Source organism: Panicum virgatum, chromosome 5K, assembly GCF_016808335.1.
Source record: "Panicum virgatum strain AP13 chromosome 5K, P.virgatum_v5, whole genome shotgun sequence".
Taxonomy (NCBI): Eukaryota; Viridiplantae; Streptophyta; class Magnoliopsida; order Poales; family Poaceae; genus Panicum; species Panicum virgatum.
In genome coordinates, this window is record NC_053140.1 from 56,312,200 (window position 1) to 56,337,800 (window position 25,601).

General features: G+C 49.8%; 2 protein-coding genes across 2 annotated transcripts; both read left to right on the forward strand.

Annotated features, from left to right (window-relative positions):
- The first annotated feature begins 14,542 nt into the window (after window positions 1–14,542).
- Window positions 14,543–16,580, forward strand: LOC120708815 (protein NRT1/ PTR FAMILY 5.10-like). Its single transcript, XM_039994235.1, has 4 exons — window positions 14,543–14,712; window positions 14,817–15,034; window positions 15,111–15,550; window positions 15,657–16,580. Exons 1-4 carry the CDS (start codon window positions 14,619–14,621, stop codon window positions 16,462–16,464), a joined length of 1,560 nt encoding a protein of 519 aa, XP_039850169.1. The 5' UTR covers window positions 14,543–14,618; the 3' UTR covers window positions 16,465–16,580.
- A 2,205-nt stretch (window positions 16,581–18,785) lies between these two features.
- Window positions 18,786–24,909, forward strand: LOC120710278. Its single transcript, XM_039995916.1, has 9 exons — window positions 18,786–18,937; window positions 19,019–19,236; window positions 20,554–21,035; window positions 21,119–21,886; window positions 22,281–22,420; window positions 22,830–23,030; window positions 23,096–23,313; window positions 23,386–23,861; window positions 23,946–24,909. The coding sequence occupies exons 1-9, from the start codon at window positions 18,841–18,843 to the stop codon at window positions 24,721–24,723; spliced, it is 3,378 nt and encodes a 1,125-aa protein (XP_039851850.1). The 5' UTR covers window positions 18,786–18,840; the 3' UTR covers window positions 24,724–24,909.
- The last annotated feature ends 692 nt before the right edge of the window (window positions 24,910–25,601 follow it).

Below are 25,601 nucleotides of genomic sequence, written 5' to 3' on the forward strand. Positions count from 1 at the left end.
ACCTTGAGGGCCTAGATGCTTACAATCTCCCCCTTTTTGGTGATTGATGACAACACAAACATAAATGACGAGAGAGCGAGAAAGATAAAGCAGGATAAACACAAGCGAACTCGAAAAGAAGGACCAAAGAGCTCAGCGGCTCAAACGAAATTCATAGATATGTCTCAAAGCACGGCATACTCAAGCGACAAAAGTACATATCCATGAACTAACACCAAATGTGATACAAAGAATCAAAGTCCTGATGACTACGAGCTCTCTCTAGCTCTACCCTCCCCCTAACTCTGGTGCTCCCCCTAACACCTCTCCCCCTTTGGCATCAAAGCACCAAAAGGCGAGCTACGGGTCGTGCTGTCGTGGTACGGCGACGAAGCGGTCCGGGTCGTCGTCGTCGGACGGAGAACTCTCACCCTCGGTGACAGACGGAAGCTGCTGGTCTGGGTCTGAGCTCACTGGGGGAGTAACTATCGTGGAGGCTCTCGTGCTGGCACTGCCTGGTAGAGGATCCGTAGAAGTCGTAACCGGGTCAGCAGAAGAAGTATCAATATCTGAAGAGGTGACTGCTGAGGCTGCCGGCTGCGTCGACTGTGGAAGCAGGGACTCCTCTACTGCTCCTCCCCCTGAAGGTGCTGCCTGAAGTGAGGAAGGGAGGGCGACCGACTGAACCGCTGACGGTGAGTCCTGAAAGAGTGTGGTCGCCGGCAGTGGTGAAAAGAGCGGACGACCGGCAGACCCAAAGAGTGCTGACATCGAGAACGTGGTCTCCGGTGTCGCTGTAGTAGCTGGGGCTGCAGTAGGAGCTGGAGGAGGAGGAGCTGGTGTGACGGCAAGCTGAGGTGCTCCAACACCCTGAAGGCCTGGCTGTCCTGGCTGCTGCGGGGCGAGTCCGGTGTGAGAGTAAAGCTGTGAGATCATCCCGAACATCGCCATCATCCCCTGCTGCATCTGCTGAAACTGAGCGTCTGTCCTCTGTGAAACTCTGTCAATGAGGCCGACAAAACGCTCCTCGGTCGCAGCCCGCTCTCGGGCGGCCTCTCTCTGTATAGCAGCAATCTGGGCCTCATGGGCTCTCCTGGCCTCCTCCTGAGCAAGTCTGTCCTCCCTCTGCTGGGTCACGAGCTGCTGTAGTAGTGAAGTGAGCTCGGACGGCTGAGTCACCTGAGACTCAGAGACTGTAGCAGCTGCTGAAGTCGGAGGTGCTGGCTCTCCTGAACCTCCTGCCTCGTGATCGTGACTGGCTGGGGCAGCTGAAGGAAAGTACTCAACGTCGTCGGAGGAGTCTGACTCAAGCTCAGACCAGTGAATCTCATCATCTCCCCCGGGAAGCTGTGCCTCTGCTGCTAGGAGTGCCTCATCCTCCTCTGCCACTCGTGCCTGAACCTCCGGTGACAGTCGAGCCATCGCTGCTCTATCTGCGTGTCTGCCCCTCCTCCTGTCCTGTGGAGCTGTGGGTCGGTAGACAGGGAACCTGGGAGCCTCGTCGTGACGGTAAGGGGCACTGATGGGTGACTCTGCTGGCACTATCATAGAGCATATGTAACTGATCCAGTGCGCATAGGGAAACTGTCGCACCACACCCATCCCATCAGTGATCACATCCTCGATCTCAGCCAAAATAAAGTCAACTATATCAAATGGCTCGTGAGTGAGGATGTGTAGGAGCAAGAGCTGCTGCAAACCTGTGAACCCCTCTGGGTAGCCACTCCTCGGTAACAGAGTCCTCCGGAGTGCCATGTGAACAGCGTAAGCCTCTGGGGTCAGCAAGCTCGGCACTCTGGCGTAAGAGGCTGGGAACGGCTGGCGGAAGCACTGAGTGATCGCCTCGTGAGAAGGAGCAATCCCGCCAACCATCGCCCTGCGGGGTGGATCTGAGTCCCCGTAAACCCTCTCGTGCAGCGAGACGTCGACCAGGTCAACTCCAAGAATACCAGCAATGGTCGCCCTCGACAAACCAAAGTCCTGCCCTCCAAACATGAAGTGTACGGCTCTGCGCTCGGGGGCTATCCAAGCTGTAGCGTAGAACACTCTGACCCAGTCCTCGATATAACGGTTCTGCTCCATCTCTAGCAGTCTGGGCAGACCTCTGAAGTGAGCAAAGTGTGCTCTCACATCTGCTCCCCCTGCGGCTGTCCTCAGTGAGACCCAGTCAAGAACCCTGTGCTGAAAGATCCGGTGGCCCCTCCGCTGGAAAGTCTCGTAGAAGCTGGCCTGTAGCAAAGTCCAAAACCTCCTGTCGACTCTGCTGTCTCGGGTCACTGGGAACCAGACCTCCTCGTCAACACTCCACCTGAGCCTCTTGACCTTGGCCGCATTGGCTCGGGTCAAGTTCTGGAGCATCACACCTGGCTCCAGACGCACAACAGTGTCCATACGGAACACTGCGCGCTCGGCCTCTAGGGCCTCGGCTCTGCGAGCTGCTGCTGCTGCTGCTGCTGACCTGCGGGGCTCCTGTGGTTGGTGTCCTCCCCGAGTCCTCGGTCCAGTGCGACGCTCTGTCGCTACCGGGGAACCTCTCTCAGATGACTGCTGTGGAGAACTCTGCCCCTCTGACTGTGCTGTCTCTGAGTCAGAATATGCAGCTGTATCTGACTGATCTGACTCTGCTGCTGCTGCTGCTGCTGCTGTGGCTCTGGTGGCCCTGGCACCTCTCACTCTACCCATGCCCCTGCCTCTGCCTCTGCCTCTGCCTCTGGGGTCCTCCCTGATCTGGAACGGACGAGCACGGCCTGATGCCTGCTCCTCGGCGGCCTTGGCCACCATCTCGGCCCTCTCGGCCTCCTTTTCTGCGCGAGTCTGCTTGCGAGCGGGCTTCTCGACCACGACTTCCTTCCCCTTTCTCTTCTCGCGACCCATCTCGACTGACGGAGTGCGGAACACGAACGCGGCGCGAAAGAAGCGGCTCAGGCAAAACGTCGAGCACCTGGCGAGCACTGGGTGAAAAGGTGCTGCGGATGTGGCTGCGGCGCGGGGCTGCGGCTCTGATCACGAGGATGGCGTGGAGTACGGCGGCGCTTGGCGAGGGAGACTCGTGCGGCGGTGAGGGCGTGGTGCGGCGGCGGCGGCGGCTACGCGTGCAGGCGGCGGCGCAGAGCTGTTGCGCGGGCGGCGCAGAGGAGAAGGGCTGCTGTGCGGTGGCGAGATGTGGCGGTTGAGGCGGTGCGCAGGTGGCGGCGCAGTGGGACGGCGGCGCGTGGAGGCTTGAGTCGGGCGGCGGCGGCGTGAGGGGAACGAGTCGGGTGGCGGCGGCGTGAAGAGAGAAGAGAAACAGGGGCCGGCAGCGCGGGCAAGAGACATATATGACAGGCGGGCCCACGATTTTTCTTAACGCCGGTCGATCCGACGCCTAGGTTTTGAGCACCGGTTGATTGCGTCGGTGTAGTTCACCCGAGGCTTCTGCAGATCTGAAACTGAACGCCGGTTGAACCGATGATGTCAAGAGTGTACTCGTCGGTTGATAGATCAAAACATCGGTTGATTGCTAGGTCTGATTTGCATTTACTATCACCGGTTGATCCGATGCTCTGACTTTTGTATACGCCGGTTGAACGCCTGAAACTTGACTGAGCTGAGACAAAACTTAGTAACGCCGGTTAAACCGATGATGATGCTCCATTGAACGTCGGTTTAACCGGTGAACCCGAAAACCCTCTCTCAGCTCACTCTTCTATGCTAAGTCCAATAAACTTATAAGATTCAAATAAACTCAAGTTAATGGACTTGCATAGGCGACTTTACCCCTCAAAATAAATAGAATAGCACACTTGCTTAAATAAATTTCTTTTCAAACACAAGGAAAAGCCGCAAGAGAGACAAAGCGCCAAATAAAATGTATGAGCCATGTCATAGGAATATTGAAGATAGAAAACTTCAAACTCATCATGACATTGCTCACTAGGCAATAACGCACCTAACACTTTGCTCTTTTCACTTTTCATGAATTAAGATCTTGTATATGAAAACAAGTCTCATTTTCATCAAGTGATCTCCTTTGTGACCCTTACGCATGCAATGATAATGCAAGCTACAACCACATGCGAAAGTATAGTAAACATGAAGTGCACATCTATATGACAAGAAATGCATAACAAGAAATTAAGATCTACTTGTCAAGTTTGAACCCACGGGAAGCTTCTTCATGATGAGCCTTTCTACAAGCCTAGAGGAAAACAAGTGGACCACCACCTCTAGCTAAACCCTTGCTCATCACTATCTTACCATGGTTAGACAAGTGTCCTATATGTATGCATTTTTCTATATGACATGGCAACTTACATGACGTTTGCCGCGTCTAACACATTAAGCTCATTCCTTAGCCTAACAAAGGTACTCTCGTCCAAAGGTTTTGTGAATATATCCGCCAATTGCTCCTCGGATCTCACACCTTGAAGGGAAATGTCCCCTTTGGCTTCGTGATCACGCAAGAAGTGATGGCGAATATCAATGTGCTTTGTGCGAGAGTGTTGAACCGGATTCTTGGCAATTTTTACGGCACTTTCATTGTCACAAAGGAGTGGGATCCTATCTAGTTTCACACCAAAGTCCAAAAGGGTTTGCTTCATATATAGGATTTGGGCACAACATGCACCGGCCGCTATATATTCCGCTTCCGCGGTGGACAAAGCCACGGAATTTTGCTTCTTACTTGACCAAGAAACTAGAGAACGCCCAAGCAAGTGGCAACCCCCGGAGGTACTCTTGCGATCCACACGGCTTCCGGCAAAATCCGAATCCGAGTATCCCAAGAGATCTAAACTAGCGCCTTTGGGGTACCACAAGCCTATGCTAGGAGTGTGCTTGAGATACCGAAGGATCCTATTCACAGCCGAAAGGTGTGACTCCGTTGGGTTAGCTTGAAAGCGGGCACACAAGCACACACTAAACATTATATCGGGCCTAGATGCGGTAAGGTAAAGCAAAGACCCTATCATAGAACGATAGAGGGATTGATCAACCGGTTTACCGTCCACATCCAAGTCGAGATGCCCATTGGTTGCCATGGGTGTCTTGATTGGATTGCACTCATCCATCTTGAACTTCTTCAAGATATCTTTAGTATACTTTTCTTGATGGATGAATGTCCCTTCCTTCATTTGTTTGACTTGAAAACCAAGGAAGAAGGTCAATTCGCCAATCATGGACATCTCGAATTCCCTAGACATCATGGTAGCAAACTCATGGCTTAGTAAATCATTAGTTGAGCCAAAGATAATATCGTCAACATAAATTTGACAAATGAAAAGATCCCCGTTGACGTCTTTTGTGAACAACGTGGTGTCCACCCTCCCGATCTTGAAGCCTTGCATGATTAGGAAGTCACGAAGCCTCTCATACCAAGCCCTTGGAGCTTGTTTGAGCCCATAGAGTGCCTTGTGCAACCTATAAACATGGTTAGGATTCCTCGGATCTTCAAACCCGGGAGGTTGCTCAACATAAACAAGTTCGTTAATAACGCCATTTAAGAATGCACTTTTCACATCCATTTGATACAACTTAATGTTATGATGTGAAGAGTAAGCAAGAAGGATACGGATAGCTTCAAGTCTTGCGACCGGAGCAAAAGTTTCACCAAAATCCAAACCTTCGACTTGAGAGAACCCTTTTGCCACAAGTCTTGCTTTGTTGCGTACCACTACCCCATGTTCATCTTGCTTGTTCCGAAAGACCCACTTGGTGCCGATGATGTTCTTGTCTTTTGGAGGAGCTTCGAGGACCCAAACTTCATTGCGGGTGAAGTTGTTCAATTCTTCTTGCATGGCCATCACCCAATCCGAGTCCTCAAGCGCTTCCTCTATGCTAGTGGGTTCAATACAAGAAACAAACGAGTGATATTCGCAAAATGAAGCATGTTTAGAGCGAGTTCTTACTCCCTTTGATGGACTACCAATGATTTGACCAATTGGATGATCCTTGGAGATGCGACCATGCTTCACTAGCGGTACTTGCGTGGATGCTTGTTGGGGAGGATCATGAGTGACTTGTGCTTGTGGTGGAACACTTTGCTCTTCTTGTTCTTGAACTTGGGGTGTTGGCGTTGGCACATCTTCTTGAGGTTGTGTATCACCTTTTTCTTGATCTTCATCCACTTGGGGCGCCGTGGAGGTGCTTGGTGTAGATGAGGAAGGTCCTCCCCCTTGATCATTGTCTTCATGCACCTCTTCCGGCTTGATATCCCCAATGGACATATTCTTCAAAGCTTCGTCAATCTCCTCATCACCTACATTCTCATAGCCAACAACCTCCTCTTGGGAGCCATTAGATTCATCAAACTCCACATCACATGTTTCTTCAACTAACCCGGAGGTTTGATTGAATACTCTATATGCTTTGGAGTTTGATGCATAACCAAGAAAGAAACCTTCATCACATCTACTTTCAAACTTACCGAGCCTTTTCTTCTTATAGATGAAGCATTTGCAACCAAAGACCCGAAAGTATGATATATTTGGTTTCTTCCCGGTGATGAGCTCATATGGAGTTTTCTTGAGGAGTCGGTGAGGATATACTCGGTTGGATGCATGACACGCCGTGTTGATTGCTTCCGCCCAAAACTTCTCGGACGTGCCATAATCATCCAACATTGCTCTAGCTAGGGTGATGAGAGTCTTGTTCTTTCTTTCCACCACTCCATTTTGTTGAGGCGTGTAGGTGGCGGAAAACTCATGCTTGATGCCCTCTTCATCGCACCATTCTTCAATCTTCATGTTCTTGAACTCGGTGCCGTTGTCACTCCGGATCTTCACAATTGGGGAGTTGTACTCCCTTTGAGCTCTTCTTGCAAATGTCTTGAAGAGTTCCGGAGTTTCACCCTTATCGCCTAGAAACATAACCCAAGTGTAACGTGAAAAATCATCAACGATTACTAGGCAATAGAGGTTACCACCAATGCTCTTGTATGTAGTTGGACCAAAGAGATCCATGTGTAGTAGCTCGAGCGGCTTGGAGGTAGACAACATCGTCTTGATGGGATGATGTGTTGCAACTTGCTTCCCGGCTTGACATGCTTTACATAGCTTGTTCTTGTCAAAGGTGACGTCCTTCAAGCCGGTGATCATCCCTCTCTTGTGGGCTTTCTTGAGGTTGCTCATGCCAATATGAGCAATTCTTCTATGCCAAAGCCACCCAAGAGAAGACTTGGTGAAGAGGCATGTCATGGTACTTGTTTGCTTTGAAGAGAAATCCACCAAGTAAATGTTGCCATGTCTAAACCCCGTGAATACCAATGACTTGTCTTTTTCATGAGTTACTACAACACCATTCTTGTCAAAGGCACACGTTAGTCCAAGATCACACAATTGAGCAATTGAAATAAGATTAAAACTAAGTGCTTCTACAAACAAAACATTAGAAATAGATAAATCTTTAGAAATTGCTATTCTACCCAAACCTAAAACTTTTCCCCTTGAGTTATCACCATAGGTGACGTGTTCATGATCGCCGGGGTCTTCAAGGGAGGTGAACATGCTATCATTGCCGGTCATGTGTTGAGAGCAACCGCTATCAAGTACCCAATGTTTTCCACCGGCTTTGTAGTTCACCTACACACATGAGAATTCACTTTTGAGTTTTAGGAACCCAAACAAGCTTTGGGCCTTGCACATGTGTGACAAGAGCTTTTGGGACCCAAAGTTGCTTGGGGAGCTTTTTCTTTGACTCCTTAGTGAGTTTGCCAATGAATTTGGCATTCACCTTGCCCTTCACTTTACTCAAGAGAAAATGGTTATTTTCAAACATTGAAGAGTAATTCTTGATTAATTTAGGAAGAGGACGTGATGGTGAAGTGCACTCCCTAGTGTGGTGCCCGGTGACTTGGCAATGTTGGCAATATGATCCAACTTCCTTGATGAAGCTAATCTTGATCTCCGGAGAAGGAGTAGTAGCTATGTTTGGCTCCGGAAATGAACCAAGACCTCTCTTGCCATAGTCACGGGCATTGTTGAAGAGAATCTCCTTGTGGATGTATTCTCCTCTTGAGAGCTTCTCCACACTACTCTTGAGGCTTGCAACTTGATCCATCAATTCCTTTTCCCTAGAAGGTGCAAGCTCGGGCAAAGCATTAGTAGCATTTGCATTAATGAGTAGGTCATCACATGAAGTAGAAGCATTGACCTTCTCAATAGTTTCATGAGCAAAGTTCTCAAGACTTGGGTCAATTGCTTCATAGGCAAATTCAAGTTCTTGATACTTGTGAGCCAACTCCCTATGCTCTTGTTTAAGCTTTTTGTGGCTCTCTTCAACTTGCTTAGCAAGTACAAGTGACTCATTGTGCTTTTTGAGCAAGTCATTATACTTGCCAAGCAAATCGGAGTGGGCAAGCTCTAACTTTGCACGAGTGCTCTCAAGAATCTTGACTTTGCCCTTTTCCCTCTTGATGACGGATGTATACTCATTAATGAGGTTAGCAAACTCATTAGGGTCAAGCTCATCATCACTATCATCTTCACTCTCACATACCTTAGAGTTACCTTTGGCCATGAGGCACATTGGAGGTGGAGGTAGTGATGGTTCTTCATTTGTGAGGGCGATGGTGACTATGTCTTCTTCATCACTTGAATCTTCGCTTGATGAGACATCGGTCACCCACTCTTGTTTTTCCACCAAGAAGCTTCTCTTGGTGTGCCCTTTCTTCTTTGGGAAGAGCTTGGTCTTCTTGTCATGGCTCTTTTTCTTCCCAAGTCTCTTGTTTTTGTTCTTCCTTTCTTCTTCTTCATCATCGCTTGAATCATGGCGATGCTTGCTCTTGTGATCCTTGTTTCTTTTGTCCGGCTTGGGGCAATTTGGACGGATGTGACCTTTTTCTCCACAATTGTAGCAAATTTTGTTCTTGACATCCATTGGCCGGAACATTCCCTTCTTAGAGTCAAAGTTGAACCCTTTCTTGTTGATCTTGTCATTCAAGCGGGTAAACTTCCTCATCATAAGAGCAAGCTCTCCATCATCTTCAACATCGGATGAGCTTTCATGATGATCATCTTCTTCATTGCTTGAGCTTGAATCTTGCTTGATCATCTTGAGCTTGCGGGCTTTGTTTGCCTTGGTCTTTAGAGCAATTGATTTGCTTGAAGTTGGCTCTTCGGACATACCAAGGATACTCATCTCATGGGCGCGAATTTCGCCCACAAGTTCTCCTACTTCCATTGTGTCAAGATTCTCCTTTTGAAGCATAGCATTGATGATGTTATACTTGGGCTTCGGGAGGAGCATGAGAATCTTGCGATTGATGGAGGCACTGTCAATTTTGGATATTTCAAGTGCATTAATGTCCTTGACAATGACATTCAAGCGAGAGTACATATCATTGCAATTTTCATGAGCTAGCATTTTAAAAGAATCATACTTAGCTCTAAACAAGTGATATTTTTGTTCACGGACTTTTGTGGAGCCTTCATGAATTTCAATTAGTTCTTTCCATATATCACTTGCTAAGTCCATGCCATTAACTCTAGCAAAGACTTCCTCACTAATGGCTTCGAAAATTGCATTTCTAGCCTTAGCATTCCATTTTAATTGTTCGGTGGTGGGAGTTCCGGTGAACCCGGTCTTAGTTGCCAACCATACTTCGGGGGCAATCGCATCAAAATATGCGGCCATGCGAACTTTCCAATAGGCAAAGTTCTTGCCCTCGAAGTGAGGCGGCGAACCACCCATCTTGGCCATAGCTCTAGGCGGTGAAGCCTAATGATCCAAATGAGCAACGAGGCTCTGATACCAATTGTAAGGATCGATGGACCAAGAGGGGGGGTGAATTGGGCCTTTTTCAAATTCTAAAACAAAGTAAAGCAATCTTAACCTATGCAATGCTAGTAGGGCACCAATTCACCAACCGGATAACTAAGCTTCTAACACAAGCTAAGAGAGCTAAAACAAAGTAAAGCCTAGCAAGGTAGAGCTAAGTTATGATCTCTAAGTCAAGCACATGAGTAAATTGCATGAAAGAAAATGCTTGAATAAAAGGAATGGACAAGAGACAACCGGATTTTTTCCCGTGGTATCGATGTGTTGGCACACACCCCTAATCCACGTTGTGACACTCACAAAGATTATTGTCACCTCCCAAGTCACCGAGACGAGGGCGCTCACTAAGAGTCTCCGTTCACCATCCCGGCGTGGTGGAGATCAAGCCACGTACAATCTTCTTCTCCGGGCTCCCACAATCCTTGGCAAGCTCTGCGAGAAACACCTCGATCACCAAGATCGCCTAGGTGATGCCAATCACCAAGAGTAACAAGCTAAGGCCTTCACTTGAGCAAGAACCGATCACCAAGAACGGATGCACACTAGCTTCTCTCTACTCAAGTCCTTAATCTTGCTTCTTGATTGATTGAATGCACAAGTATGTGAATGATGAAGCTCAATGTGGCTCTTGACTATAGTATGAGTGTATGGATGTTGCCTAGTGTCAAGAGTGGGCGAAATGACCCATTGGAGGGGTATATATAGGCAGCTCACACAAATAGAGCCGTTGGAGAAAAGCTGCCAGAAAACTGCGTAGCGCCGGTTAATCCGACGTACCCCCCATTGTCATCGTCGGTTTAACCGGTGAATGTAAACTGCCTCTTCTGAAAACTAGCCGTTACAACTGGGGCAGATTAACCGACGTAGCATCGGTTTAACCGGTGAGTGTAGTTGTCCACTGAACCACTGAAAAACCAAGTCTCTGGACAACTGCACCGACGTTAACTCAAACCTATCGTCGGTTTAACCGGTGAGTACAACTTTTAAATTCCTCTGAAAAACCATCTCACTGGTCAATTGCACCGACGTCTAGTTTCAAACATCGTCGGTTAATCCGGTGAATAGAACTTGAATTTCCCTGGAAAAACCAACTCTGGACCAATGCACCGACGTTAAATTCAAACACGTCGGTTTAACCGGTGTATTGAATTTGTCCAGACTCTGCTGACTTCGTTTAACCGACGTATAGAAAATTGAGAGCGTCGGTTAAACCGGTGCATAGACTTTTTCTGATTTTGTCTTTTCTGATTTGAGTCTTGAATGAAATCCAAATATTCTTGAGATATAGTTTGAGAACCACTTATTTGAACTTCTAGAAACCTGAGTGACCATAGTGTGCATCCATTTTCAAATGATCATGTCCATGCTCAAGTTACTTAGCCTTAACCCCTCTTAATAGTGCGATCACTACAAAACTATAAAACCTATACTAACCTAAGTGTCCTTCTCAACCTTATGACACTTAGGACTAGAAAGATCCTTAGTCTTGACATAAAATTGAGTTGAATACCGAGATCGCCTTTTTGAATAATGAAATTGAGGGGCCTCTTTTGACATATGACCAAATGAGCGATAATGATCTATTAAGCTGCACAAACTCATTAGTCACAATAATGGTTGTCATTAATCACCGAAACATACCTTGAGGGCCTAGATGCTTACAAGGGTCCCTCCTCTATATAAGCCCCCCTCCATTCCCTCTTCATTTGAGCCCAAAAATTCCACCAAAAATCCAGAAAAAAAGAGAGGAACTTCCACCAAAAATCCTGAAAAAAAGAGAGGGGTGAGGAGAAGGGAAGCGGCGAAGCCCTGCCGGATTACGCACTTGTGATTTGCAGGTAATTATATTCGAATCCATTGATATTGTATAGCAATTTAATACAATTAGTGCTATAGTAGAATAATTTAAGTACAAGTTCGATGATAGAATTAATTTTTGGATAGTGAAATATAGAATTGTAAATTTATAATGACGGTACCTTATTGATATTACAGCATAAGGTAATGGCTGCCTCCAATTCTATAGGATTTTCATGGACCGAAGAAAAATCTAGTATAATACTTGATATCATGACACATCTTTTAATCAGTAAGAAGTTGGATATGTTGCCCATACTCTCACAACATCTTTTACGGCTTCAATGTTTGGATATGTTGCACCTTGCACTACCACATTCCCTCTGTACTCTCACTCCTGATTTCGTACGTCTTCTACGACATGATTGCCAAAACCAAGCTCCTTCCACTCTTTTGGCAATGAGTACTGCTCGTCATCAGATGAGCCCTCATATTCTTCCATCTCCATTGCGGCTTGGTCTTCTGCCTCCATCTCGTCCACGATGCTATGTATCCTCTCTCCCTCATCAGCAAGGCCCTGGGGTCCGATGTTTTGGTTCTCTATCTCTTCTGACTCATCTTGCTCAACATAGTTGGTCTCTCTTCGAATACTCGGAGTTGCTTGATCTGCACCATGTTGGATTACATTTTGTGTTTTCTCCCGAGTTTGAACAAGAATGGCCAGAGGCCACCCACACTCTAAAGCCGCTTGCATGTACTTCTGTCAGTCATCAGTGCTGTGTATCATCATCAATTCCCATAAATCACTTTCTACTTCTCAATTAACAAGAGAATGGACGGTCATCACATGTGTCTCCGGATCAACACGGAACCCATGCTGCAGCCACTTATATATGGAACCAAAACTCCTCTCCAGAGGTTTATCTATGGCGCTAGATGTACACTTAAAGGCAGAAAGGTCTACTCCATTTGGCTCATACAAAATATTGTTGTCACCAAAAAATACTTGAAATTGTATCTTGCTCGACATATCTGTATATCACAGAATAATTATCGAGTTATACTCTTTACTTCACTACCTTATTCAATAATCCGTAAAAACTAAGTATGGATTTCAACTACAACATTTAAGTATTCATAACTACGTGATGACACTCAAATTCTATACTGCATATGCGAAATTCTATTCTAAATCGTAATTAATTTATAAACACGTCTCTAATAGTACTGCAATTGTAATAATAAACGCGTAGTCTTAATTTCCTAAACTAATAATAAACGCGTATCCTTAAATTCCTACTTAAATTGGTTCTACTATAGCACTAATTAATTTTAATTATTCTACAATATCAATGGAAAAATACATAAGTTAAATATAATTAGCTGCAGATCACAAGTGCGTAATCCGGCAGGGCTTCGCCGCTTCCCTTGTCCTCACCCCTCCCCCCGCCGCCGAGCCCCCGCGCCGCGCTGATCGATGACCGGTTTGTAAATTTTTTTTACAAAAAAAGGCCTGTCGCCCATGGGGAGGGCACGACAGGGGCCTATTTTTGAAATTTCTTGGAACGGCCATATATTTTTGAAATTTTAATTTTTTTAAATATAAAAATGAAAAAAACGACTAGTTGCTGACGAGACCATCTATTTGATCTACGCCGAGGTTGGGCTATGGCCCAGTAAGGCGGTAACTATTCTTTGTGATGCTAAAAAAAAAAAGAAGAAGTAACATTCTTTGTATAGCTGTTTTGCAGATCGGTAACTTTTTGTCGTGCACTCGTGCCACTGCCATGGTATGAAAATGATCACTAAAGTCAGTTGATGACATGTTACGACTTGGGAGATAGGCATCATGTAAAGATCTAAAACTTCTTTTGCTTTAGAATGTCTCTTTTTTTTTGAAGAAAGTCTCTCTTTTTTTATAGGGCAGTTTGCCCTGGAATGTCAATGAGACCTAGAGCCGCGTCCCCCATAGGGGCGTTGGAAGGGCACTTCAATATGCGTAGTTGACCAGATTCCAGTGACATTGGTCGGCTCATCTTGATCTAGCCTATTGAAAATATGAAAAATACAGTTGGTTCTTTAAGGAACCTAGATTCTTCACTCCACTTCTTGCATCCAGCATCCATTCAGGATGGTTAACCCTGTCACGCCTGCCTGAAGCGAATTACAGCTAAAAAAATTCAGAAAAAAAAAGGTTCTGAATTGTTAATATTGGTCTAGTGCTAGTAGTATTTGTATATTATCTGAATGTGCACTTTGTAGACGTCATGATAAAAGCTTATCAGGCATCAGTAGGCATCGTATGAAGTTCGTTTTTTAAAATTTTCTGTTACAGTTCGCCAAAGGTTCGTATCAGATGATGCGTGTTGAATCCCAACATTTCCATCACGACCGATTCCGGGCCCTGCTTGCCAACACCTCCCATCATCCGTTGCTTTTCTCGGATATCTCCGAAGAGACATCACCCGTTGCTTTTCTCAGCAGAGTCCTCAGAAGCTACCCGTTTGGCAAATCGACGCGAGAGCCCCCTTAAATGCTAGGCACATCAAGGGGTGGTAATGGGCCATGGTCTTAGTGGCCTCTTCACAGTTTAATAAAACTTTTAAAATTTTTAGTTTAAAATTACATAAAATTAAAGCCCAGCCCTTTTAAAATCCGGCTCTTAGATTTTCTAATTTAAAATATTAAACCTTTTACCACCCCTAGGCGCATCACAGCCAGCCGTCCGTGATCGGGCGGCCTCGCTCCGGCGGCCGCAACGAAACGATCAGGGCCCGTGCCTCCCCATGCTCGCGCGGCCGCGGACACGCGCGCGGGGCTCTCCGCACGCGTGCCGTTCGCGCGCGCGGCGCCGTGGCTGCAGCGCTGCACGCGCGCGCACGGCCCTCGCGGCCGCGCCGGCACGAGCGTGCCCTGCGGACGGCGCACGCGGCAACGTTCACCCGGCGAGCCATCTCTAATTCTCTAGCTGTCGCGAGTCCGCCGCGCCTACATAAAAGCAGCCCTAAACCTGCGGCGGCAAGCATGCCGCATGCGTTTTGCGTGATCGGAGTGAGCTTCTCTCCTCCCTCGCGCTGATCCAACTGGCCATGGCGGACACCGTCGCCGGCGCCGCCGACTACCGGGGACAGCCGGCGTCCCGCGCCGCCACGGGAGGGTGGAAATCATCGGCCTTCGTCATGGGTACGTTCCCGATCTGCTCTTCTTCACGGTGCGCGCGTTGGAGACGCGTCGTCGTGACAACGGAGTTGTTTTGTTTCTGATCTTTCCTTGGATGACTGCGGCAGCGATGGAGATCGCGGAGAGGTTCGCGTACAAGGGCGTGGCCGCGAACCTGATCACGTACCTGACGGGGCCGCTGGGGCAGCCCGTGGCGCGCGCCGCCGCGTCCATCGACGCGTGGAAGGGCGTCTCCCAGATGCTGCCGCTGCCGCTCGCGTGCCTCGCCGACGCCTGGATCGGCCGGTACCGGGTTATCGTCCTCGCCTCCCTCATCTTCGTCGTGGTCAGTTCATCTCGCCCACGCCTCCTCCGACAATTCGCGCGTTCTTCTCTTACTGCGGTCTCTCTACTCGTCGCAGAGCATGGGCGCGCTGTCTGTGTCGTCGGCGTTCCCGGTCTTCCGCGGCGGCCACGTGGCCATCTTCTACGTCGCGCTGTACCTGGTGGCCCTGGGGGAAGGCGCACACAAGCCGTGCGCGCAGGCGTTCGCGGCGGATCAGTTCGACGAGAAGGACCCCAGGGAGAGCGTGGCGCGGAGCTCCTTCTTCAACTGGTGGTACTTCGGCATGTGCGCCGGCACCGCCGTCACGACCATGGTCTCCAGCTACGTGCAGGATAACGTTGGCTGGGGCCTCGGCTTCGGCATCCCCTGCATCGTCATCGCCGCCTCGCTCGCCGTGTTCCTGCTCGGGAGCAGGTCCTACCGGTACTACACCACCACCGAGGCCAGCCCCTTCTCCCGCGTCGGGAAGGCGTTCATGGCGTTGATCGAGAGCTGGACGCCAAATCGTCGCGAAAGGTATGTACAGTACTAGCACAGATTGATGATTCCTCTGTTTCCATTGAATCTTGCTGCTGTGCTGTGCATCTCTTGTGACATGACAGTTCGTGGTTTTCTGCAATAGTATCAGGAAAGGCGACGGCGACAGCGCCGCCGTCGAGGAGGTCAAGAGCGTGCTCCGGCTGCTCCCGATATGGGCGTCGTGCATAATCTACGCCATCATCTTCTCCCAGACGTCGACGTTCTTCACGAAGCAGGCCGCGACGCTGGACCGCCGGATCGGCGCGAGGTTCAAGGTGCCGCCGGCGGCGCTGCAGACATTCATCAGTGTCAGCATCGTCGTCTTCATCCCGGTGTACGACCGGCTCTTTGTGCCCCTCGCGCGGCGCTGCACGGGGAGGCCGGCGGGCATCACCATGCTGCAGAGGATCGGCGCCGGCCTGGCCCTCTCGCTCGTCGCCGTGGCCCTGTCCGCGCTCGTGGAGATGAAACGGCTCGGCGTCGCGAGGGACGCCGGCCTGGTGAACACCCCAAAGGCACATCTCCCGATGAGCCTCTGGTGGATGGTCCCGCAGTACGTCCTCATCGGCGTGGCCGACGTGTTCGCCATGATCGGGCTGCAGGAGTTCTTCTACGACCAGGTCCCCGGCGCGGCGCGCAGCCTCGGGCTGGCCCTGTTCCTGAGCATCTTCGGGGTCGGGCACCTCCTCAGCAGCCTCCTCATCTCCGTCATTGACAAGGCGACAGCGAAGAGCGGGATGACCTGGTTCTCGAACAACCTGAACCGCGCTCACCTCGACTACTTCTACTGGCTGCTCACCGGGCTCTGCGCCGTGGAGCTCGTCGCCTTTGTGTTCTTCTCGCGAGTTTATGTTTACAAGACGAAGAGTGGCAATGATGATGCCGGCGATTGCGATGGTTATTTCGTGTGACATCCGGAGTTTGAACCTATACCCTCTAGCGTGCTTGCAGTAGTTGTTTGTAAGGAGATTCAGTCAGTTCAGAAAAAGCATATGCTTCACGGGGTCACTATTGACTTCTCAGGTTTTGTTGTTGTGCAGCAGTTTTTTCAATTCTTGGAGGAACTGACGATGCTCGTTTGGGATTTGGGGGTTTTGAGCTAAGGACAAGAATAGAGCAAGGGCGTGACTACATAACATTCGAGTGAATTTTGGTTTTTGTTTCAGTCGAATTTGAGTGAGGGGAAAACCAATTTCAGCCGATTTTTTAGAACATGCAGAAGTTGCCGTCACTCACATATGTTCCGTCCCGGTCAACGGCCCCTTGTTCATGAGGTGGGCGTGATGTTGGCGAAACCAACAGGGAAGAGCGAATTGGAGAACTCTACACTGGACGAGATAATCAGTTAGGGATGCAAGTCCCATATTTTATAGGTCATTGGGTCGACTCAAAACTTAATAAAATGAACTAGAATGGCATGCTATATAATTAGTTTGAGAAAGAAAATAAACTAAAATTATAAACCAAAAAACACTAATAGGTACCCACTTACGTCCCTATAGTCAGTCCATGGGCAATGGCGTACGATTTGGGAAGCTAAGCTCCAGATCAATCGATGGTTGTTTTTCGCAGGAATAACTCCACTCCTCACCATTAGCGCCAGGCCATGCGGGAGACTCCCCGGAGATAGAAAAGACGGTAGGGTGGGCGCGTGGGGTATTCAGCGTGGACGGTAACGGAACAATAACGGACCGACCTGAACTCCAGAGCATGACAGAACAAAAACAAATGGCCCTGGAACACCTCAACAAACACAACAAACACATAAACGGCCCACGAACGCCATCGCCATCATCATCAACAGAACAAAAACCCCTAAAAAAACAAGGGTAAAGTCTAAATTACAACCTTATACTTGTCATGGTAGTCTAAATTACAACCTAAAACCACAAAACCAGGCAAAACACACCCCTGTACTCTTAAATCCGTCTAAAACACAACCTTGGGTGGTTTTGTGGCCGGTTTTCGCTGACGTGGCACTGTGGGGCCCACGCATCATCACTCACTGGTCTTGTTTGGTTGTGCTAGAAAATTAGCACGCACACTTTCTGAAAAAAGAATCTCGCATGCATGAAGCACTAAATGAAGTCTATTTGCAAAACCTTTTTTAGGGATGGGTGTAACTTTTCGCGACGAATCTAATGACGGTAATTATTCGATGATTTGCTACAGTGATGCTACAGTACCATCCTCTAATCGCGCAGTCAAAGGCCTCATTAGATTCTTCAGGGTCACTAGTGCGGGGCTTCTGGAGTTGGTTTTATAAACTGACTTTGTTTGACACCGTAATAAGCAGTCAAAATTTACTATTCATTACCGGCCATCAAAACCAAACGGGGCCACTGACTTGTGGGCCCCATAGTGCAACGTCAGCGAAAACCGGCCACAAAACCACTCAAAGGTTGTGTTTTAGACGGATTTAAGAGTACAGGGGTGTGTTTTGTCTGGTTTTGTGGTTTTAGGTTGTAATTTAGACTACCATGACAAGTATAAGGTTGTAATTTAGACTTTACCCAAAAAACAATCAACAGACCAAAAAATCGATTGATGAGCAAAATTAAAACCACTCGAGTAATAGTTAGAAATTCCTATAGAGCAGCCAGAGAAAGATACTAGTACTTCTTTTTACAAGCTGTAGTTAGACTTGTTGATGTATAAATGAATTGTCTATATTTCCCTATCATCAGAGCCGTATAGGATAAATAGGCTTTTGGTTAAGATAATCGGTATATGCAATTCAGTAGGACCATGCGTAAATTCACTTTGACCAATATTAGTTCAATACCATGTAAGTCATGTACTGCAAGCACTATAGGATTCATATTAGAAATATTTGCTAATAATTTTATTTTGTAACTATCACTAAGCAATTATCAGAAAAATCTATCCTAAATATCATTTTTTTTGCAGTCCATTGCAACATGTAAAAAAATAATTAAAAATGCTTTGAATACGGCAGATATGTGTAGGCATCGTTATTCATGCGCACTACACATCGAACTCATATGCTCAATCAATTTTTTACAACATGGTGATCGAATAAACAATCGTTGCAATTTTGTCTCTCGAAAGGAATCTCACGTTGGGAATGATCATCACGATCCCGACAGATCGGCCACGCCATAGCGCTAGGCGACATATCATTAGAAAACTACGACGCCCCTACTGGCCATTTCTCACGGGTTAGCTGACGCTGTGTGTATTATACTTATATTTTAATAAGAAATTAAGAACTAAGACCCCAGGCAACGCCCGGAGGCCCTGCTGCTCCCAGCTCAGGTGCGGAAATGCAGTCCGGCGAGCTCCTGCCCGGACCCGGGCCGTCCCTCGGCTCCAAACCCGCCGACGGCCGCGGCGGCTGGCGCGCCGCGCGCTTCTTCCTCGGTAATCCTGAAGAGATCATGGCTCGGCCTTATCATCTGGTGAGAGGCTAATTAATCATCGACCTCGGCGTCGCCGTTGCAGCGATCGGCTTCCTGGAGCGACTCGGGTTCTACGGCGTGCAGGGCAACCTGATCATGTACCTGACCGGCCCGCTTGGCATGTCCACGGCGTCCGCGGCCGCAGGCGTGAACGCGTGGGCCGGGGCCGTCCTGGTGCTGCCGCTCGCCGGCGCGCTCGCCGCGGACTCGCGGCTCGGGCGCTACCGCGCGGTCCTCGTCGCCGGCGGGCTTTATCTACTGGTTAGTATTATTCGACCCCCCTTGCAAAACTGACCATTTGATTAGCTTTCTGATACAGTGGATAGAACTTTGCTATAGATTTCTAAAAAAGAAAAGATCCTAGTCACCGGCTGCCGGCGCCCACCTTCAGCTCCTTCCTTCCTTCCTTCTGCTCTCACCCAGCCCCAAATCTAGTCGTCGAGGTCACCTGCCCGCCGCCGGTCGCCGGAGCCACCGACCGCCGGATTTGCGCCCCCTCAGCCTGGATCTGCACCTTCCCGGGCCTGTCCTCTCGACGGCGTCGGTCGCTTCAGCGCGTCGACGAGCTGGCCGCGTTCGGAGCCCAAAACCTTTGAGATCTTCTTTCGAGATATAGAGTTACGAAGAGTTATGAACTATATATCTGGTTTATTTTTCTTAAAACATTTTAAAAAATGTTTTGGAGTAAGACCATTTGTTTTATTTTGGAGCCGTTATGTACGAAAATTTGCTTCATACTTATGTTCTGAAATCAGAGTATCAGACCCTCTAAATTTGTTGAGTAAGGCCTGCCTCTACTTTTTATGAGCTAGTTTTTTAATCTGGCTTTTAATCTGATGACCCTCTTCTTTTGATCTAAAGGGTAGGACTCACTTATCAGTTGACAGAGGGCTCATTGGAGTTTCTCCAGGAATAGAGGGTGGAGAAAGAAATTTCCCCAAAATATAAGTTTTCGTAAAGGGTCTGCTGGAGTGTGGAGGAAAAGATTTTCCCAAATTTAAGATGTGGTCTTATTTAGCGTCAATATTCATTTCTTTTCTTTCGTTACCCACGAGGTTTGGTTCCAGCACGGCTAAACTTTAGCTATGTCACATCAGATGTTTGGATGCTAGTTAGTAGTATTAAATATGAACTAATGATAAAATTAAGTGCATAACCTCTAGGCTAATTCGCAAGATGAATCTATTAAATTTAATTAATCCATGATTTGATAATGTGGTGCTGCACTAAATATGTGCTAATGATAGATTAATTAGAATTAATAGATTTATTTCTCGAATTAACCCTAGGGTTATACAATTAGTTTTATAATCAACTCATATCTAGTCTTCCTAATTAACATTGAACATGGTTAAACTTTAGCCCTTATAATCCTAACATCCCAATATAGGAGACGACCTCTTGGCTGCAATCTGGCACAAATTTTCCAGTTTGTGAAACCCGTCCTGGAAACTGCCATCGGAAGCTATGTTGGATCTTTCCTGAAAAGGATGTTATATTCCTATAAATATCCCGTTGCTATCCGGCAGTTTTGCGCCCCATGTCTGACACCCGGTTGTCACACTACAACGATGTCAGAGCTTGGGCAGTCTGACGATCTCATCCATGCTGCAAGCGCCGCAACCTCACGCAGCGGGGGGCTCCCCATCTTCTACCATGCTCGCCTTCTTCTACGTCGCGCTGTACCTGCTGGCTCTGGCGCAAGCCTTCCACAGGCCGTGCGTGGAGGCCCTCGGCGCGGACCAGTTCGCTCCGGGCGACGGCGGTGACCCGGGCGCGCCCGCGTCACGAAGCTCCTACTTCAATTGGTTCCATTTCTCCCAATCGTGGGGCTACGCCATCGCGACGGCGGGGCTGAGCTACGTCGAGGACAACGTCGGCTGGACCGCCGGGTTCGGCGCCTGCTGGGCCACGATGGCGCTGTATCTCGCAGTCTTCTTGCTTGGCACGCGGGCGTATCGTGCCGAAAAACCCATCGGCGTCAGATCGTTCACTGAATCCGTGCGGTTGTGGAGAGCCAGGGTCTTCCGTCGCAGTGACGCCAAAACTGATGCCGAACGGTGAGCACCGCGTGGACGCTTGCGTTCTCTTTGCAGGAATGTGAAGGTCCCACTGTCGATCATGGAGGTTCTTGACTGTGCAGGCTTCTTCTGGCTCAAGAACATGAGGGAGGCAAAGAACTCATTGCGAAGCTGCTCCCGATTTGGCTGACGAGCTTAATCATAGCCGTCATCTTCTCGCAACTCTACACATTGTTCACCAAGCAGGGCAGCACGCTGGACAGGCGCCTCGGCGGCGCGACCTCGGGCCTCGTCGTGCCGCCCGCGGCGCTGCAGTGCCTCATGAGCGCCACCTTGGTCACCACGCTCCCGGTGTACGACCGCGTGCTGGTGCCCCTCGCCAGGCGCGTCACGGGGCACCACGCGGGCGTCACGATGCTCCAGCGCATTGGCGCGGGCATGGCCGTGTCCGGCGTCGCCATGGCCGTCGCGGCGCTGGTGGAAGGCAGGCGGCTCCGCGTGGCCAGGGACGCGGGCCTGGTGGACCGGCCAGATGTGGCGTTGCCGATGAGCCTGTGGTGGGTGGCGCCGCAGTACGTGCTGCTCGGAGTCGCGGCCGTGCTGGCCCAGATCGGGCTCGAGGAGTTCTTCTACGACCAGGTGCCCGACACGCTCCGCAGCGTCGGGCTCGCCATGTGCCTGAGCATATTCGGCGTGGGGAGCTACGCTAGCAGCATGCTCGTGTCCGCGGTCGATTGGGCGACGAGGAGCAAGGGCGAGAGCTGGTTCTCCGATAACCTGAACCGGGCGCACCTCGACTACTTCTACTGGCTCCTGGCGGGGCTCGCCGCCGTCGAGGTGGCTGCGTTCTTGCACTTTGCGAGCAGATATGTCTACAGAAACGAAGTTCAGCGATGATACTTGAAACTTCGAAAGTCGCAGTGATTTGCTCGCGGCAAAACTGTATACGAAGTGCTAAGAGAAGGAAGGTGAACAAAGTTATGATTTCTTCATGCAACAAGGTCTGCAAGTTAAGATATTAGCGTGTACCTAATTTTTACCTTCCAAATTGTAGGTTATCTTGGTAGATCTAGATATATAAATTTTGCTATGTATCTAATAAATATAGCGTATATCTAGATGTACAATAAAAACTATGTATATATAGATAAATTTACTAAAATGATATATAATAATATGAAATGGAGGGAGTAGGAATTAGAAAACGACCAACAATTGCCAGTTTCCACAAACCCACTTGAACTGTGTGGTGTGTGCAGAGGCGGAGCCAGCAAAAAATTTTAGGTGGGGCAGGGCGGCAGTGGGCCGCCGGCGGGGCGCGGCAGACGTGCACGGCAGGCGGGTTTCCGGCGGCCGGCGGGGCGCGGCAGACGGGCACGGCAGGCGGTTCCCGCGGCTAGCTGGGGCAGCTGCCCCACCGTGCGGTATGGGTGGCTCCGCCACTGGGTGTGTGGTCATTGGAAAAAAAAATTGAGTGTGCCCCGGGCGCACTGTCTATCGCGTGCGCCCCCGGCCGCAATGCGAGGCATCTTCTACACTTTCTACACTAATCACCGGTCTTTATTGAATAATAGTATATATAAACCGTCAATAGGGAGTTAGTGCCGGGATAAATAAACAAGCACGAGGTTGCGTGTCAAGTACCACGCAGCAACAGCAGCTCCAAACAATTAGCAGCAGATGCTTGACAAGGTTACTCCTAATACCAAATAACATATGACTCCGACTCACTAAACAAATAACGGACGGCGGTCAAGTAAACAATCCAGGCAGATCGAGGTCGAGCAGGCGAGCCCGCCACACCAAGACGGACGGCCCAATAATAAACATCAGCGACTTGCTTCCTCGCCATTTGGCACGAGTCAACTGAGCTCCCGGATCCAGTTTCATCAGGCAGCCGCCGACGGCATGCAAACACTCCCGGCCGAGGTTCAGCGATGGAGTCAGGCGAGCTTGTACCCCGGCCGGGGCCGTCCGTCGGCTCCAGACCCGCCGACGGCCGCGGCGGCTGGCGTGCCGCGCGCTTCCTCCTCGGTAATCTTCCGAACATCTCGCTTCAGATTGTCACGAAGCTAATCGGTTCGCCCTCACCGTCGCAGCGATCTCGTTCTTGGAGATTGTCGGGTTCTGCGGCGTGCAGAGCAACCTGATCATGTACCTGACCGGCCACCTCGGCATGGCCACGGCGGCCGCCGCCGCAAGCGCGAACGCGTGGATCGGAACTGAGATGGTGCTGCCGCTCGCCGGCGCGCTGATCGCCGACGCGGGGCTCGGTCGGTATCGGGCCGTCCTCGTCGCCGGCGTGCTCTATCTGCTGGTTAGTACTAGTAATTACTCCTGAATTGGTCCCATGTTTGACAATCCGGTTACCAAGCTGCAACCATGACAGAGCTTGGGAATGCTGACGGTCTCATCCACGCCGCGAGCCCCGGAACCTGGCGCGGCGAGCTCGCCGTCCATTGCCCAGCTCGCCTTCTTTTACGTCGCGCTCTACGTGCTGGCGGTGGCGCGAGGCTTCCACAGGCCATGCGCGGAAGCCCTCGGTGCCGACCAGTTCGCGCCGAGCGACGGCGAAGACCCCAGCTCCCGCGCGTCCCGGAGCTCCTACTTCAACTGGTTCCACTTCTCCCTCTCCTGTGGCTACAGCATCGCCACGACCGGGCTGAGCTACGTCGAGGACAACGTCAGCTGGACCGTCGGGTTCGGCGCGTGCTGGGCCATGATGGTGCTGTACCTCACCGTCTTCTTGCTCGGCGCGCCCACGTACCGAGCGGAGCGACCCGCCGGCGACGTCCGGTTCGCCGAGACCTTGCGGGCGTGGGCGGCGAGGGTGTTCCGTCGCAAGGACGCCGCTGGCACTGAACGGTGAGCACGTGGGAACGCCTGCGTTCTCTTGCCTGGATGGGGACGGAGAGGTCTCGTGGTGATGGAGGTTGTTGATCTGTGCAGGCTTCTAACAGGGGTGGAACCTGAGGACGGTAAAGGAAAAGGACTCGTCGCTAAGCTGCTGCCCATATGGGCGACGAGCCTGATCTTCACGGCCATCCTTGCTCAGGTCTCCACTCTGTTCACCAAGCAGGCCAGCACGCTGGACCGCCGCCTCGGCGTGGGCGCGGGCCTCGTCGTGCCGCCCGCGGCGCTGCAGTTCTTCTTCAGCGCCACCATGGTCACCATGCTCCCGATCTACGACCGCCTGTTCGTGCCCCTCGTTAGGCGCGTCACGGGGCACCACGCGGGCCTCACGACGCTCCGGCGCATCGGCGCCGGGATGGCCACCGCCGGCGTCGCCATGGCCGTCGCGGCGCTGGTTGAAGCCAGGCGGCTCCGCGTTGCCAGGGAGGCGGGTCTCGTGGACAAGCTGGACGCGGCGTTGCCGATGAGCCTGTGGTGGATGGTGCCGCAGTTCGCCCTGCTCGGCGTGGCGGTCGTGCTGGGGGAGATTGGACTCCAGGAGTTCTTCTACGACCAGGTGCCCGACGCTCTCCGCAGCGTCGGGCTCGCGCTGTGCATGAGCATCTTTGGCGTGGGGAACTATGTCAGCGGCGCGCTCGTGTCCGCGACCGATTGGGCGACAAGGAGCATGGGCGAGAGCTGGTTCTCCGACGACCTCAACCGGGCGCACCTTGACTACTTCTACTGGCTCCTAGCGGGGCTCGCGGCTCTAGAGGTGGTCGTGTTCTTGCATCTCGCAAACCGATACGTCTATAGGAACAAAGACGAGCTATGATTTGGTCGTGTGAAGGAAGTCAGAACTAGTAGAGGGTTAAAATCATGGGGGAATTGCTGATTTATTTCATTTTCATAGTTTGTAGCTTTACCTCTTCTTTTCATATGTGAACTCTTGTTGCGCCCATACTCTGCTCAGGGCAGTTAAAGGTGTTTTAAAAAATGCTTTCGCCCTCCATTGCCTCTACCTTTTAAATGGTTTTGCAATATATGGATCTGCATTGAAACTTAAACTGGATAAAAGTTTAAGAGGGGTTTTCGACAGTGCGTTCATAGACCTTGATAGCAAAAAATTACAAATTAATGTACATTTAATTTTGATTCAATTTTGACATCGATCTTCTAATAATTTCACACCCTATAATACATTCGCCCGCAATGACAAAGTGGACCCCAACAACAAGAGGAATTGGAAGGGGGTAATTGGAGAGGGGTTTCTCCCTTCATTTTCAAAAGCCACTGGAAAAATATTTGGATGAGAGGCTATTTGGACTGATGGAGACAATCTAAAAATATTCACATGTGTACCACACCAATATGTTTAAGGTACAAATGTATAAAAAACGTAAAGTTTGCGACTTTGCGAGTAGTTTACCATCTGTTTGACTGAGCAAGCCTGTGATCTTAGCCAAGGATGCCCGATAAAGTGATAGGAGGAAATTGTCAGGTGAGCATCGTTTCACTTTCAACTCTTTTTCTGATGGCATCAAAACATCATTTAAAACTGACCCTTGGCACGTCATTTTTTGGAATGTAGGGACGAATGATCTGCTTTTGGCTACATCACCCCCCCCCCCCCCCCCCCCCAAAAAAAACTATGTACGTTGCGCAACTTGGCTTATGTTGAACACTGTTTGGTCGATCATGAGCTGTGGTCTT

Bases quoted from the DNA above. Each gene is read 5' to 3' on its own strand.
- LOC120708815 (XM_039994235.1), top strand. From the start codon at position 14,619: ATGGCGGACACCGTCGCCGGCGCCGCCGACTACCGGGGACAGCCGGCG. The intron at 15,035-15,110 runs GTCAGTTCATCT...TACTCGTCGCAG, and splicing joins CCTCCCTCATCTTCGTCGTG to AGCATGGGCGCGCTGTCTGT. The intron at 15,551-15,656 runs GTATGTACAGTA...TTTCTGCAATAG, and splicing joins ACGCCAAATCGTCGCGAAAG to TATCAGGAAAGGCGACGGCG.
- LOC120710278 (XM_039995916.1), top strand. From the start codon at position 18,841: ATGCAGTCCGGCGAGCTCCTGCCCGGACCCGGGCCGTCCCTCGGCTCC. The intron at 21,887-22,280 runs GCGATGATACTT...AAAAAATTTTAG, and splicing joins GTCTACAGAAACGAAGTTCA to GTGGGGCAGGGCGGCAGTGG. The intron at 22,421-22,829 runs GTATGGGTGGCT...AATAAACATCAG, and splicing joins GGCAGCTGCCCCACCGTGCG to CGACTTGCTTCCTCGCCATT.